At 42.4% G+C, this 15,352-nt stretch overlaps 1 protein-coding gene across 2 annotated transcripts in view; it reads left to right on the top strand.

Moving 5' to 3' along the window:
* Nucleotides 1–15,352, top strand: part of TGFB3 (transforming growth factor beta 3) — a 1,304,555-nt gene that overhangs the window by 1,222,124 nt on the left and 67,079 nt on the right. For both annotated transcript variants that reach the window (XM_044073867.1, XM_044073866.1), the window contains one exon: nt 9,211–9,364. In XM_044073867.1, the coding sequence (XP_043929802.1) occupies nt 9,211–9,364 (154 nt within the window). The remainder of the gene's footprint in view (nt 1–9,210; nt 9,365–15,352) is intronic.

Genomic DNA, 15,352 nt, shown 5'->3' with positions numbered 1-15,352 from the left:
TTATCAATTTATAAAACGTCTCTCAACAGCATAGAAGTTTAAATAGAAACACATAAACATAACAACCGATCACACTGTAGCCCTCAAAAAAGTCACACATTTGATTGTTTTAACTTTAAAACAAGTTTGATACTAGCTGTAGTTTTCAAGCACGTATACCTATCTGCTCATAAATAGCAGAGCTATTTGTACTGAACATTTCAGTCAGTAAAACTGTATCATCACCTCTAGTTTTTCAATACTCACATTACACAACTCTAAAATCAAAACAATGCATAGCATCTATATTTATTATAATTTTGAGAAAGCATTGGTGGGAATAGCTCTATGTATATTCGATATATGTTCAGAAATGCATTCTTTTAACACTCTATTGGTCTTAACTTCAGAAAAACAAGTACATTTTTGTATGTAGCTGAACAGAATAAATTGTTGCAAAACATTTAAATATAAATTCTTTACCGGTAATTGGATGCGTAAACACTTTTTCCATGTTTATATACTTACAGAATTGACAATTATAGCCACAGACAGTAGAGCTTGTTACATCATCTCGCAGTACATAATTCAGCTGCAATTTCAAATTGGTTTCCTCTCATAAACAGACTTAGGGAACAGCAAGCATGGTTAGATGCCAGGTCTGCTCAGTGGGCAACAAACCCAAGAATCAAGTCATCTGCATAGCCAATGTTATGGGTCAGCTTCTTCCTCAATGTGCAGAGCATCAGAGTGGTGTGAGTCCACTAGACATGCTGAAACTGATGTTATAAGACCAACGTATGCTGAGGCACTAAAAAGGCAATCTTCCCAAACCTCAGTAACCTCCTAAGCCTATAAATGGCAGCACCGATCCTCAGTAGTCTCTAAAGCACTCATCAAAAACAACACCAAACACTGCACATACACCTACACCTAGTAGAGCTCCAAGAGCAAAGCGCATACGACAAATCAACACATTACCCAGGACTTTTGTTGTTGCGAACTCCATTGTGTTGACACACAGATGTTCCACTCACCAGACAGAGAAAGGAGAAGATAAAGGTTAGTTGCTTATCTGGAGCCAGGATTCACCAAGTTACATATATAGTCAAGTCACTACACCACAGGTATCAGTATGACTCTGTCATAGTCCATGTGGGCATAGTGACCTGAGACATACCACCCTGGGCTATATGAAAAGGGACATTATTGATCTGTCTGAATATGTGGCTCAGGTAGGTATTTCTCTTGCATTGAGTAGCATTCTACCTTCACCATGGATGCTGCCACAGTACAAAAAAAAATTATGATTGACTACAATAATTGGCTTTGTTTCTGATGTCTTTCCAAGAGGATTCAATATTTACCAGTATAAGAGGACATGATTAATGAGCCACATTGCTTTGTTAAGGAAAGTCTGCACTTCTCTTTCCTAGGCTTTTGAATACCGCCTAAAACTTTATCCACCCCTTAGAACCTTTTTAGGCAATGCCAAATTGAAAAACCTACCAACATAGTAAATAAAACCCAAAGAAACCTAAAGGTGTTACTGCTCAATGCTAGAAGCCTAAACAAGAAACTTCACACCTTACAAGCTGTCCTCTCTCTCTGGAGAATGTAGACATCCGTGCCATTACCAAGACTTAATTTAAATCCACAGAAAGTACTTCAGCAGTGCAAGGCTTCAGTGCCTTCCACACATTTAGACCATCAGCTGCACAGATAGAGACAAAAGATGGAGGAGTCTCAATCTATAGTAGCAACAAGCATAACTCTAAGTTGGTTAAACAGGATGATTCCCTGGAATTTATCCACATGCAAATCCCCATAGACAAAGTCCCATAACATATCCTAGCAAGCTAAAGGTCACTCTGTATGTCCCTAGAATCCCATAGCTTCCACCTAGACCTACTGGAGACACTCACCATTCAACCAAGTACCCTATTCATTGGAGACTTTAAATACCTCTCTATAGAAGGTGGAACATACATTTCCTCATATTTGTAGACACGATTCCTGAACTTTGCTGTTGCTTTCTGTACTGTTTAAACTTACTTTTCTTCCTAATTTCATTACACCCTACCTTTATCATTCATTAACTTTACTCAATGCTATCTGTATCTCCTTTACTCTCCTATCAGACTGTTAAAAAAAATGGATTGATATAAACTGTTGTTTTTTTACAGCATACAATATGTTATTGAATTATGGTTTATCCAACAGTGACATTTAACCCAATTGTATAAAACTCCTTAGTTTGCTTATTACTAATTCATAGTTGTACAATGTCAGAAACTAATCTTTATGTTTTAAGACTTTAAATAGTAACTCTGTGTAATCCTAATTTTAACGTGGAGCTTTTCTCCCCAGGCCTCCAATGAAAATGGGTTTCTGACCCAGTGGGCTTTCCCAGTCAGCAAATGTCAATAAATAAATAAACACCCTTGACCAGATACTGGATCTGGTACTCACCAATATGGGAAAGCACTGCACCCCCTACCAACACCCAGTGTCACATCATCACTGGTAAGGTCGGATCACAAAACTGTCTTCTTCAAAATAAAAATCATCTTGATAATCCCAGCAAACCCTATAACATTTAGGAACTATTTCAAAGTAAACCATCATATTAAGTGGTCGTTTGTCAAAATTCAATGCCCCTCCCAACATTGAGTTCACAGCAACATATGCAGAATTGTTCACAGAAACCCTGTACAACCATGTAAGTAGCTGTTTAAAGGGCGGTCTACCTAATAGAAGTAAGCCCAAAACAAACTCTAAAAACAAACTCCACTGATAGAACCCAAACCCTAATAAAGTATATGGCAAAAAGAAAAAAATAATAGCTAAAATCAGGAACAGCAACTCCCATAATGATAGGAGTTCTCTACTTAAACTAAATAGGAAAGTAAGAGGACTAATTAAGTCCAACAAGGCCAATTATGAGGTCAAGATAGCCTTATAAGCTGAATACAACTACAAGGCCTTCTACAGCTATGTCCAAAACATCAAAGGCAGCACACATTTGTGTGCCGAACTGGTGGTCAATGATAACACCTTCACTGAGTACAGTGACATAGCAGATTTGCTGTTTGACAAATTCAACTCAAACTTCATCTTCCACTCCACCCTGCCTCCGCCAATGAAATACCAACCAGCATAACCCCTAACTATTAATAGGTAGCAGGTCCTGGTGGCACTCCCTGAGGCCAAAACCACAGCCTCAGTGGGCCCCAACAATATCCTGGGATGCCTCCTAAATAACTTGAAACATGATCTATATGGACCGCCTGAGTCACTTTTCAACTGCAAAACAGGCTTTCTACCACAAGAGTGGAGGACCACACCAGTTATCTCACTTCATAAGGGTGGACCATCAGCCAACCCTGGAAACAACAGACCTATTAGTATGACTAGTCTAATATGGAAAGCCATAAAACAAATCATCATTGAAATGATCTACAAAGACTTAGTCATCCTTCAGATACTGAACCCAACCCAGTTTGGCTTTGTGAAGGGAAGGTCATGCCTTCAAAACCTGGTGGACTTCTTTGAGAAGGTCACCAAGGGAATGGATGAGGAGAAAACAGTACATACTACCTACCTGGACATGGATTAGGCATTTGATACAATACCTCACTTGGGTATACTTGACAAACTCACAAAACTGGGCATAAACCCTTACATAACTCACTAGATTGCCAGCTGGCTCACAGACAGGACCAAAGAAGTCAGGACGGGTGAGACCACTTCCACTAAGTGACCAGTCACCAGTGGGGTACCTCAGGGCTCTGTGCTGAGACAGCTCCTATTGGGCTTCTACTTCTCTGTGGTCAAGACTAATGTCAAGGGCCTTTGGCTGACCAAGTTTGCAGATGACTGCAAATTGAGAGGTATCATAGATTACCCCATGACACAAACATCTTACAAGAGGGTGCAACACAGAAAAATAACTGGTGCCAAAGTCATGGATTAAACTCAATGCCAAGACATGTATTATACTCCCTTTGGGAAAACTGCCACCTAAACTAATTACTTCATTGATAAGACACCCCTAAGAGATGACCCAGTAGACAAAAATCTGGGAACATATCAACATATGGCCAAGGTAGTAAGGATATCATTCTATGCAGCCCAACTTGTAAGTAATGGCATGGCATCCAGGTCCAAGGAAGTCATAGTACCACTTTATTCTGCCCTTATCAGAGGCATCATTGAGTATAATGCTCTGTTCTGTCTGTACCTCACCAGCCATATGTAACAGTTGGAAAAACAAAAGAGGTTCCTTACCAGGAGAATCCAGGGCATAAACACAATGTCCTATATGGGGCCTTAAATTCTATCTCTATACTCAGTCTCATATAGGTTACTGAGAGATGAGCTATGCCTGGCATATAAGACGTCATCAGTTCGATCTCTGATGGACCTTTTTGCACATCCGCAAAATGATCAGCATCAGTACCACTAGCTCCACGGATTTAAACTTTGCTTGTGACGTAAATTAAATATGTTGGCAAGACAGATACGTGTCTCTGAGGATCTCCATTCTCTTGAACAGGCTTCCCATCCATGTGAAGCTGAGTCTATTCCTAACCCTATTTAACCCTATTTTGTCCACTGGATGGGGAAATCAGAAATTCACCTTAGAGTTGGCCCCCATGTCTCTGACAGACAGAAGCAGACAGTAATGCTCACACTAATATATTCCCCCCATATAACCTCTAGAAACTTCCTAACTAACATATCCATGATTAGTAAATGCCCATGATACACAAGGACACAATTGGGCTGGGTTGAACAACTACACTTCTAAAGGCCCTGTTTGTTGTTAGCGTAGTATATACTTATGAGCCTGTGATGTCAGCAGGGCACCTGTCATTAGCAATGATGGCAATATGCAAGTGGCATGGTCTAATGACATGTTGTAGTGTCTGCATAACTATAGGGGGAGGGTCTCCTATAGATGATCAGGCCGAGCATACAACCTTAGAAATGCATGAGAAACATCCTTTATCTGAAAGCCACATACATGTTCCACCAGTGTGCCACAGCTGCACAGTGTTTAACATGTACACAGCTCTCAGGGGTGCATACCCTCCACAGAGTATGGACAAGGGAAGTTGCATTGCTACCATGAATCCAAGCTTTCCATGATATGGCTTTGACACAGAATTAACCAGCATGTGTACCAGTCAGTAATCCAGGCACAGACACATTGTGTTCATAACTGTGGAGATAGTGAGTATGGGCTGTGGCTTGCAGGATAAAGTACAAGGAAAGGATGCAAAGAGGGCTGCTGAGGTCACTGTTAGCAAATGTTACCTCCATCAGTACCTCCATAAGAGAGAGACACACACACACACACACACATATATATATATATATATATATATATATATATATATATATATATATATGTGTGTGTGTGTCACTGCCACCATATGTCCTGCCACTCCTGGCCATAGCTGTCCTCCAAGTCATTGCTGACCTGGCTTATCTAATTCCGCACCTAAAAAACCTCACTAGGCTGCTCACAAATGGTCCCATAATTGTACTCCTTCCCCTGTGTCTGCATGGCCTATTATCACTGTTCATGGGGGCCTCCAGGTCATGGACAATGATGTTCATACTCCGTGCAATGTCCCCCTCATAGTGTATATGCACAATCCTGTAGTCCTACCACTTCCTTGCCAAGGATCGCATCAATACCTGACTCTGCAAATCAACACAGTGGACATTGCTAAATATCACTTCATGGCAGCCTGACTTCACAGTTGGATCAGTGAGTCACACCAACCACCCTGAATATGTGGGCACCATGTTTACCTTCTATAAACCAAACCCAGGTTTTGCAGTTACCTTCCCTTTGTTTCCCCCACCTGTGCATGTGGTGATGACTGTAGTCTCCCCCTGCCTAATTTCTGTGGGTATGGTAATGCACAAACATGCAGTATGGCCAATGCTTGTACTGGCCTGTATTGCATGGGAGTGATACACCTACATTGTTTTATTCTGGGTTGTCTGTGTCACAGTTCAAAGCTGTGGACTAAATACCTCTTTTTGCCAATGTTGCATTGTATTTCATCCACCTCTGCCTTGGCTGTGCTACTGTTGCTGCAGGTTTCTCTAGTGAACCTTTACCCTGCATGTCTGTTGCTGCTACAATTGGTATGGAAGGCCTGCCACGATGTCCACCTGCTGCTTCTGCTGTTTGATTAATGCCATGTTGTGCAGCATGGTACACACAACAGAAATTTTACTGTAGATCTCTGGACTGCATTGCAGTGCCCCCTACTGATGCATTGCTTCAGTAGTCTGACGACATGCTGCATGTATATCTGCATGGGCTGTTTTACCGGCCATTTCCAGTATAGTCCTGGGGTTATGTATGGCCATAATCAGTCAGGGCTCTAGGGCATATATCTAGCATCATCTGCACCACATAACAGACAATAAATTATATGTGTCTGCTCCGTGTTTGCATGGTCCTTGTGTGTACAGACCTATCTGTCTAGAAGGTGTTTACAACTACCAACCAGATGACCCTGTGGGATGTCCCTTCACTGAAACTTTTGGTATAGGTTGGGCATTTGCAAAATATTAGAATCACATGAACTGCCCTGGTAGTGCATGTGCATAGTATAATTAATGCCGTGGACATTACAGATTATATAGCATTTCAGAGAGTGGAAGTTCATAGGTTGGTACTAGGCTATCAGCCCTAGGGCCTATACAAGCCTAGCCATAACAATTCCCTGGCTATTTCTTCCCACATTATTTACTTCCCTGGATCCCTGTCTAGCAGGGTGACTGACATGATCCCTGGGGTGAATTTCCTTTCTCCCTGATGATGTATCACAATCCCTCTAGACCACACAGGGCCTTGATAGCAACATGCATGCAAGCTATGGTTTCCAGTACGTGAAGTAAATGGGCTATATTGTAAAAATCCTGCTTGGCACTGGTTCTCTCCTCTGTTGATCCACAGAACCAGATAGGCTCTTCTACAAGCAATAACATGATGTTGAAGGACTGGTTTAGCTTTTCAAAAGTAGATGCAGGCAGGCCAGTATCTCAATTATGCCCCTTTACATATCATTATGCAGTCTTTAACACATGCTTCATACTGTGCTACTTTGACTCTTACATGACCATGTTATCCTTGTCTTAGAATTATCCACTCCTTATGCATGGCCACTACCCATGTCTTAGAACTGCCCACACCTTATGCATGGCCACTACCCACATTAACTTGCACTGCAGAATTCACCACTTGCTTATGAACTCCAGCCTTTATGTGTTTAGTCACATGTAAAAACTCGCAAACTGTCTTTAACTTTCACATCTTTAAATCTTCCATGTGTCAAATACAACCACGTCATTAAAGTACTTCTTAATGACCAGTTATCTCTTCTGCTCAGAAAGTTTAACTACTGTGCATAGGATGGCAAATGTGCAAAACATTGTCACTGAATGATCGGTAAGGTAAGGTAAACACCTTAATGACTACGCCAACCTGCCAATTTTTTTTTTTATTTATTTTATGACAGCTGAAAGATTATTGTTAACAGTGCACACTGCACGATGACATCAAATACTTGACAAATGTTGTGCCACATTTCAGAGGTCTTGGTTTATAGTTATACTATAACCAAGAACAATAATATTTTGAGAACGTCTAACTAATAATGATGCTACTTATAGATACTGGTAAACTGACATTTGCACCAGTTTATATTTCTGCTGCCCGACTGACAGTTGACCATTGCTGGATTAGTCAGATGTACAATCACCAAGGTAGGATAACATAGGCATCACGATGGAGGATGAACAACTTAAAACTTCTCCTTCATGAGCAGTGCATCTAATTTTCATTTTTATTTTGTTAAATTTCAGTAAGTAAGGAGAATGAACAGCAAATTCACCACCATACATCCTGCCAATGATGGCATAATAATGACAAACATTTGAGTTTCAGGCATCATATCCTTCAGAAAATGTCTACTAATACAAATCATGTTATTGTAGCAAGTTTCTATGTTTATAAGAACAATATTTAAAATCTGTCACTATTTTTTGCCTTTGTTTCTCCATTATTTTAGGCTTTGTCCAGATTTCTTGAGTTACGAGGCTGAGAGGTATGATGCACGAGCACGCACACACATGCGCATGCTATAGACCTCTCAACCAATCGGGGACAAATTTCAACAGAATCAGGGACAAGTCAAGAAAAAATCAGGGACAATCAGGGTCACTTTTAAAATATTAGTGCTATTAATTTGAAACATTGACAGAATCAAAGCATATGAATTAGTACACATTTTCTGAAGTAAAAGAAGCCTATAACTCTTAATTATTGGCATTATTCATTAAGTGTAATTCACCACCTTTTCTCCAAAAGTCACTAGTTTTAGGAGGGATTAAGAGGGACAGAGCTAAAATCTGAGTCAAAATCAGGGACGTCCCTGAAAATCAGGGAATGTTGAGAGCACACACACACACACACACACACACACACACACACACACACACACACACACACACACACACATCCACCTGTAAGCTCAGAATAAAGTCGATTCCACTGACAGGGAAAAAAATGCCTACTTCAGCCCTAACAATCAGAAAATGGTTTATAGCCTTCTACATAACTTTCACAAAAAACATCTGCACATACTGGGAAATCCAGTGGCAGCCCTGTGCTCAACAAGCTCTTTTTATAACTCCTTTGGGTTTTGAACATAAAGTACCTCATGAACTATCACTAAAGTCACACGTCATCAGAAGGCCTGTAAGTGTGGTTGTTGTGCATGTCTCAGTTGCAACATCCTCACTATGTTACACTTGTTTAAGGAACAGTGCGCTTTTTTATACTGTACACTGAAACTAGCTTTGGAAACTTTGAAGCAGAGTAGAGCAAATGTTACTTTAGCAGCATCTGTCATTTACATAGTGAGTCATGCTAGAATGATATTTGATATTATATCCTACAAAACTGTGTGCAAATGATGTAAACAAAAAAAAATAGTAGGGATCAAAAAGAAGGAAGAATTCTAAGGAAAATTAGCACATATGTGACTAGTTTCATTTTCTGTTTCTTTTAACATGATGAATTTATGCATTATTGTCGGAAATATTTTTTTCTTTCAGCTATTATGCCTTACAAAAAAAAAAAAAAAACAAACAAAAAATAAGTATTCCAGTCATGCATAATGCAATTTTTTTATCCAGAAATATTGAAGATAACTGCTGTGTCCGTCGGCTGTTTATTGATTTCCGACGTGACCTAGGCTGGAAGTGGATTCATGAACCAAAAGGATACTACGCCAACTTTTGTTCTGGACCGTGCCCATACCTGCGGAGTGCAGACACGACCCACAGTACGGTATGAGGAAAACTGCTCTTCTAAATTACAGTTTGAATTTGTACTAGAAATGAGCATCAGTTATCATATTGTGGCATAGTAAACCTTAAAGCTACAGCTGACATTGTGCAGTTTTGTAATTCTCCATCTAATGGCATCACACTTGTAATGACATTTTTTCTTATGATCTGATAGCAGGCAGACCTTACCAAAAATTAATTTAGTTAATCACGGTCTGCCTGGCAAATTTACTCTCTCGTATTCGAAGGGAAATAACTTCTCGACTACAACAAATATCTGAAAAAATGTGAGATTTGACATCAAAACCATTAAAAAGACATCCTACTTTACTGGTAAATTTCCTAAGATCTTTGACATCAGTCAGTGAAGCAAAAAATATTCTCAGAATTTTTACAATTTACTGAAAATGTTTCATTTGATTACATAGATCCCAAAGCTGCCTCATTCTGAAGATGGAGACAGCTGCCAACAAAGTCTTCTGTAAATACATGACAATCTGTAAAGCAATATCTCACACTGTTTTCAAGATGTTAGCCTTGGAAGTTTACTTTTGCAGTGTCTGCAGTCTCATTCAAGTCTGTGGGAATTTAATGTGGCTTTGACACACTGGCTAGAAAATGCAGTTAGCAGATGAGTGCTGAAACCTACTGGATGTCTAGGCAAAACATTTTACTCTCAGACAGTCGGAGTCACTTCATTGCTAGAAGATGCTGTTGTGGGTACTTGTCAATTTCTCACAGACTAATACAGATTCAGAATTTTTGCACAAATACAGTAGCTTAGCTACTATGTTGCCTATGGAGGACAGCATCTCTGAGCACTTACTGTAGGGGATGACATATCTGAACAGTGAACACCACAAAATTCTTATCACTTGTACTCTACTGAAGTACATATTTGAAGCTTTTCAACAATAATACTTTCTAATGTGATAAATGCAGTTTATAGGTGGCCTGTACGTATTAAGGCTCAGGGCTGAGCACCTGCTGTAAAATAAACCTTTCGGGTTCATGCTCTATACAGAACATTTGGAGGCACAAGATGAAATCCTTTGGCATCATGTCAGCCTTGTTTGTTTGCCCTTTGCTGGGCCTGTCCTTCTTATCACTTTGCTCACAAAAAGACAGGAGATTCCTTCTTACAAAGTATGTTGCTAGTGCCCCTGTTCAATCATAGAAACACAAATATAAAAGTCAGAGTTGTATGCCAGGTGAAAGATATTGATTTTGCATTCCACCTTTAATGGAAAAATCAGCTCTGTAAAAGACATAACAGAATTGTTTTTTTTTTTATTTGTTGATAGACACATTTCTCAGTTATGATGATATTTTGATCAGTAGAGCTACAGATGTTCTTCCTGTTTCACTGTTGCAGTCATCACATTTGTGTTATCCCTGCCAGGGTAGCCCTTGGCCAGCCTGAATACCAGAGGCTTAGTATTTCTGCATCAGTTGCTGTCACTTCAGGACTGACATCAGGTCGTCAGTAGTATAAAGTAAGGTAGCCGACGCCATTACATCAGTCTTTCTTGCCATGGAGCCTGAAGCAGAACCAGTTCGCATGAGTGCCGGTCAGCCGCTACCTGAGTTTTGTCTTCCGAACTGAAGCTGAAGTCTTCTAAAGCTAAGTACCCCACTGGGGATCCTTTTTCTTGCACCAGCCGATGTCAGAAAAAGTTAACAATTGTCTCGCCTGTGGAAAGCAAATACCACACCGAGACTTTCATTCTTACTGCGTCACTTGCTTAGGCCCAGACCATGACATCACCACTGTCACTTCCGTGCTTTGTTCAACACCAGAATTATACATCATCGGCCCTTATTGTAGCTAGATATTTTTACTTACAGTCCACGAATTCCAATATGGCTTTGATAAGCCATCCGACAGCAGATCTTCTGAAAAAACATAAAGATAAAGAAAGAGACAGACCGCACAGGTCCAAACCTACCGATGACACTTTCGTTAAGATAGTCGTCAGTTCTCCGGTCCTCATTGAGGTGTTTTCGCAGGCCCTGATGCCCGCTTCTGTGGATTCACAGGCAGCTACTGAGACCCTTTCAGAGTCTGGTATGCCGCAAAGCTCTTCTTCGACTAAGGATCCTGCGGTTGTCTCTACCTTAGATAGGTCCGGAGCCGCAGAGCAGGCACCGGCTTCTGAGGAAGTCCTTCACGCTACCAATTCTCGACACAAACTGATGACTTCTTTCACGACTACTGTTCTTTCAAAAACTACCGAGTTTCTTAGGTCCAGGTTATGAACCACACCCAAGAAACCGATGACCCAATCTCAGGCACCTGCTTCCTTGCCTCAGTCTCAAATGCTTAAAATGGTGGAAGACCTTATCATGCTGATCAAGGGAAGCCAAGCTACCCCTTCCAAAAGAAAAAGACCTGTCCCCTGCAGTTTTGTCTGAACAGGAGTCCGATGACTCTGATGCATCTGAGTATGAAGACATGCAACCCCTCTCTGCTTATGAGGATTCTGATGCAGAGAATTCCATTCCTTCAGCCTCTCCCTCACAGGATTTTTCCTTTGGGGAAACCCTTCAGACCATAAGGGAACATTTCCAATGGGAAAGTCAGGACTACCCTCAGTCAAAAAGAGACTCAGGGAATTCTTAGATCTTCCACAGCACAGACCCCTGGCCATCCCCCATGTCCGGGATGTTGTGGAGGATATTTTCCTGGAATCCAGCTTGACTCCTAACACCCTCCTCCTGCACCCAGAAAACCAGACAGGTATTACAGAGTCCCTGACTCACACAAATTTATTTTTAAAAATCCTACTGCTGACCTTGAGGTAATTCCTCAAGGGCCTAAAGGAATTAAAGCGACCTCTGCTAAGAATCCCACCCCCTCAGATAGGGATTCCCGAGCACTAGACAGATGGGGTAAAAAAGTACACACCTCAGCTACTCTTGCTATCAGAGCACTAAATTGTCTGTTCCATATGCTAAAATGTCAGCAACATACCCAGGAACTCCTCAAATAAAAGATGCCTTCCTTTCCTGCATGTGCAGACTCTAAGGAGGTACAAGAGTTAGTGTATTCTGCAAGTCAAGTAACTAAACACACCTTGCACTGTGGGTTTGACACTCTAGAAGCTTCTTGCAGGACAGCAGTCACCGGTTCTGTCCTTAGGAGCCATGCATGGCTTAAGGAACAGCCCTTGCCAGACCATGTTAAATCTAAATTGTTGGATGCCCCCTTGCACAAAGACAACTTATTTGGCACTAAGGCAGAAGGGGTCTTAAAAAAGATGGAAGAAAAAGCAAAATCTATGCAGACAGTTAAGGATTTCTTAGAGGTCCAGTTACCCAGGTTCAGCAGGCATTGTCCCTCTAAGCACTGGTCTTTTCCTGCTCCCACCAGGTCAGTTCAGCCAAGACCCCAGGGAACCAGACCCCACAAACAGCAGCCACAGGGAATGCAGAGATCTAAGCAGTGTACTACTTCCACTTCAAAACCAGGGAGTTCTAAGCCACCCCATCATGGTAAGAACTCACAGTGACTCTCCTCCCCACCCCATCCCTCTGCCCACCTCCACTTACCCCTAGGAGGAAAACTCTCCTTTTATGCAAACAGCTGGGCCACCATTACCAATGACCACTGGGTTCTCAACATAGTGTCCCAGGGATACAAATTTTCTTTCCACACCCTTCCAACTCCAAAAGGGTTCCCGGATCTACCTCAAAGCCAGTGGGCAGAGGCACAAAAGTACATCCTTTCACTGCTCTCCATGAGGCCAGTAAAGCATGTTTCTGCAGAACAGAAAGGCCAAGGTTTCTACTCCAGACTTTTTCTGGTACCCAGGAAAGAGAGCACCTGGTGCCCCATCCTCAATCTTCTATTCTAAAGACCTTCCTGGTGATTCCAAAATTCAAAATGCTCACCCTACAGCAACTGCTACCCATGGTCTCCAAGGATGCATGGCTAGCCACCCTAGACCTGAAGGAGGTCTACCTCCACATTCCTGTCAGGTAGTCATGCAGGAAATATCTCTGTTTCAGAGCAGGATCTCAGCACTTTCAGTTCTCTGCCCTTCCCCTTGGCTTATCTACTGCTCGCAGAGTTTTCACAAAATGCCTGGCTCCGGCCATTGCCTTTTTCAGACAAAGAAATATCAAGATTTACCCATACTTAGACAACTGCCTAATTCAGGCAGACAGCCAGGAAAAGCTGCTCAAGCACCTGGTCTTTGTAAAGTCCCTGCTAACCTCCCTAGGGTACACAATCAATGAAAAGAAATCCAAACAGGTACCCACCCAAAGGATTACATTCCTGGGAGCAAACCTGGACACAGCATCCAGATGGCATTCCTTACAACAGAAAAGCAAACCTTCCTGACAGCCTACTTCTCTCAACTAGCCACCAGACCCCTACTATCTGCAAGGAAAATCCTGCAAGCTCTGGGGTTCATGGCATGTTGCATTCTACTCCTTCCATATGCCAGACTGCATATGAGGAAACTTCAGTGGTACCTAAAAAGCCTTTGGTGTCAACACTCTCAAGACCTGGAGACTCTTATACCTATATTACCTTGCCTCAGAAAAGATTTTCTTTGGTGGGCAACAGCATGCTCCCTCAACAAAGGTCTACCTTTCTCACCACCCCATGCCACCCAGACCCTCACCACAGATGCATCAGATTATGCCTGGGGAGCACACCTGGACAGCAGGTGCATATAGGGCCAATGGAGCCCACAGCAAATTCATCTGCACATCAACCAAAAAGAGATGATAGCTATCCAGCATGCCTTGATAGTTTTCAAGCCCCTTCTCTCCCCAGGGGCTCTCCTGATCAAAACAGACAACACCACTGTGATGTGGTATATCAACAAGCAGGGAGGAGTCTCAGTCCTACCCTCTATGCAGGCTGGCCTTGACCCTTTGGTACACAGCCTCTGCCATGCAACTCCACCTGTTAGCACAATTCCTCCCAGGTTCTCTCAACTCTCTGGCAGACCACTAAAGCAGAAACATTCTAGACCCAAATGAGTGGCAGCTCAACAGAAGAACCTTCGCCCTAATAACTCAGAAATGGGGCACCCCAAGGATCGACCTCTTTGACTCCCACACCAACCATCAGCTCAGCAGGTTTTTCACCAGGGACCATCACTGCAGGACTTGGAAAGTGGATGCTCTGTCCTTCCCCTGGGTCAATCTATCAGTCTATGCCTTTCCTCCACTACCTCTTATCCCCAGGGTACTGCTCAAAATAAAGGAGGAAAAACCAAGGACAATTCTTATAGCTCCAGGCTGGCCTCACCAGCACTGGTACCCCTTGCTGTGCAGCCTGTCCCCTCTGCCACCTTGGCATCTCCCTTAGATTCCAAACCTCCTGACCCAGAGGGAAGGGGAATTCATGCATCCCCAATTGCAGACACTTAGTTTGGCAGCTTGGCTTATTCCCTAAACCCGATCAATCTGCCAACCTCAGCAAACAGGTTCTAGATGTTATACATGAGGCCAGACACCCTAGCACTCAGAAGTCTTATGCTGACAAATGGAAAAGGTTCTGCGCCTGGATTCAGGCTAAAGGAGCCAATATAGCACAGCCCTCCCTTCCTCTCATCCTGGATTACTTAGCTGACCTGCTACACAGTGGACTTTCCTTTTCCTCTATTAAAATTCATGCCTCTGCTATTTCTGCTCATTTTCCCGCTGAGCAGCCCCGTTTTTCACACCCTCTGATCAAACAGTGCCTAAGAGGGGCTAGCAACTTGAGGCCACCCAGAAGAGCACCAATCCCAGCTTGGAACCTTAATTTTGTGTTGGAAAAGCTCACCCTCCCCTCCTTCGAGCCCGCCTCTTCAGCAGAGCTAAAATTTCTCTCATGGAGGACAGCTTTCCTTCTGGCCATCACTTCAGCCAGAAGGGTCTCCGAGGCTGCAAGCACTCATGGCTGTGGAACCCTTTATCATCTTCCATGCTGACAGGGTATCCCTCAGGACTAACCCATCCTTCATGCCCAGGGTGGTGTCCAATG

The sequence above is a fragment of the Protopterus annectens genome, chromosome 6.part0 (genome assembly GCF_019279795.1).
Source record: "Protopterus annectens isolate FY-2018-M chromosome 6.part0, PAN1.0, whole genome shotgun sequence".
Classification (NCBI taxonomy): domain Eukaryota; kingdom Metazoa; phylum Chordata; order Ceratodontiformes; family Protopteridae; genus Protopterus; species Protopterus annectens.
This window is presented reverse-complemented; position numbering and strand designations above follow the sequence as displayed.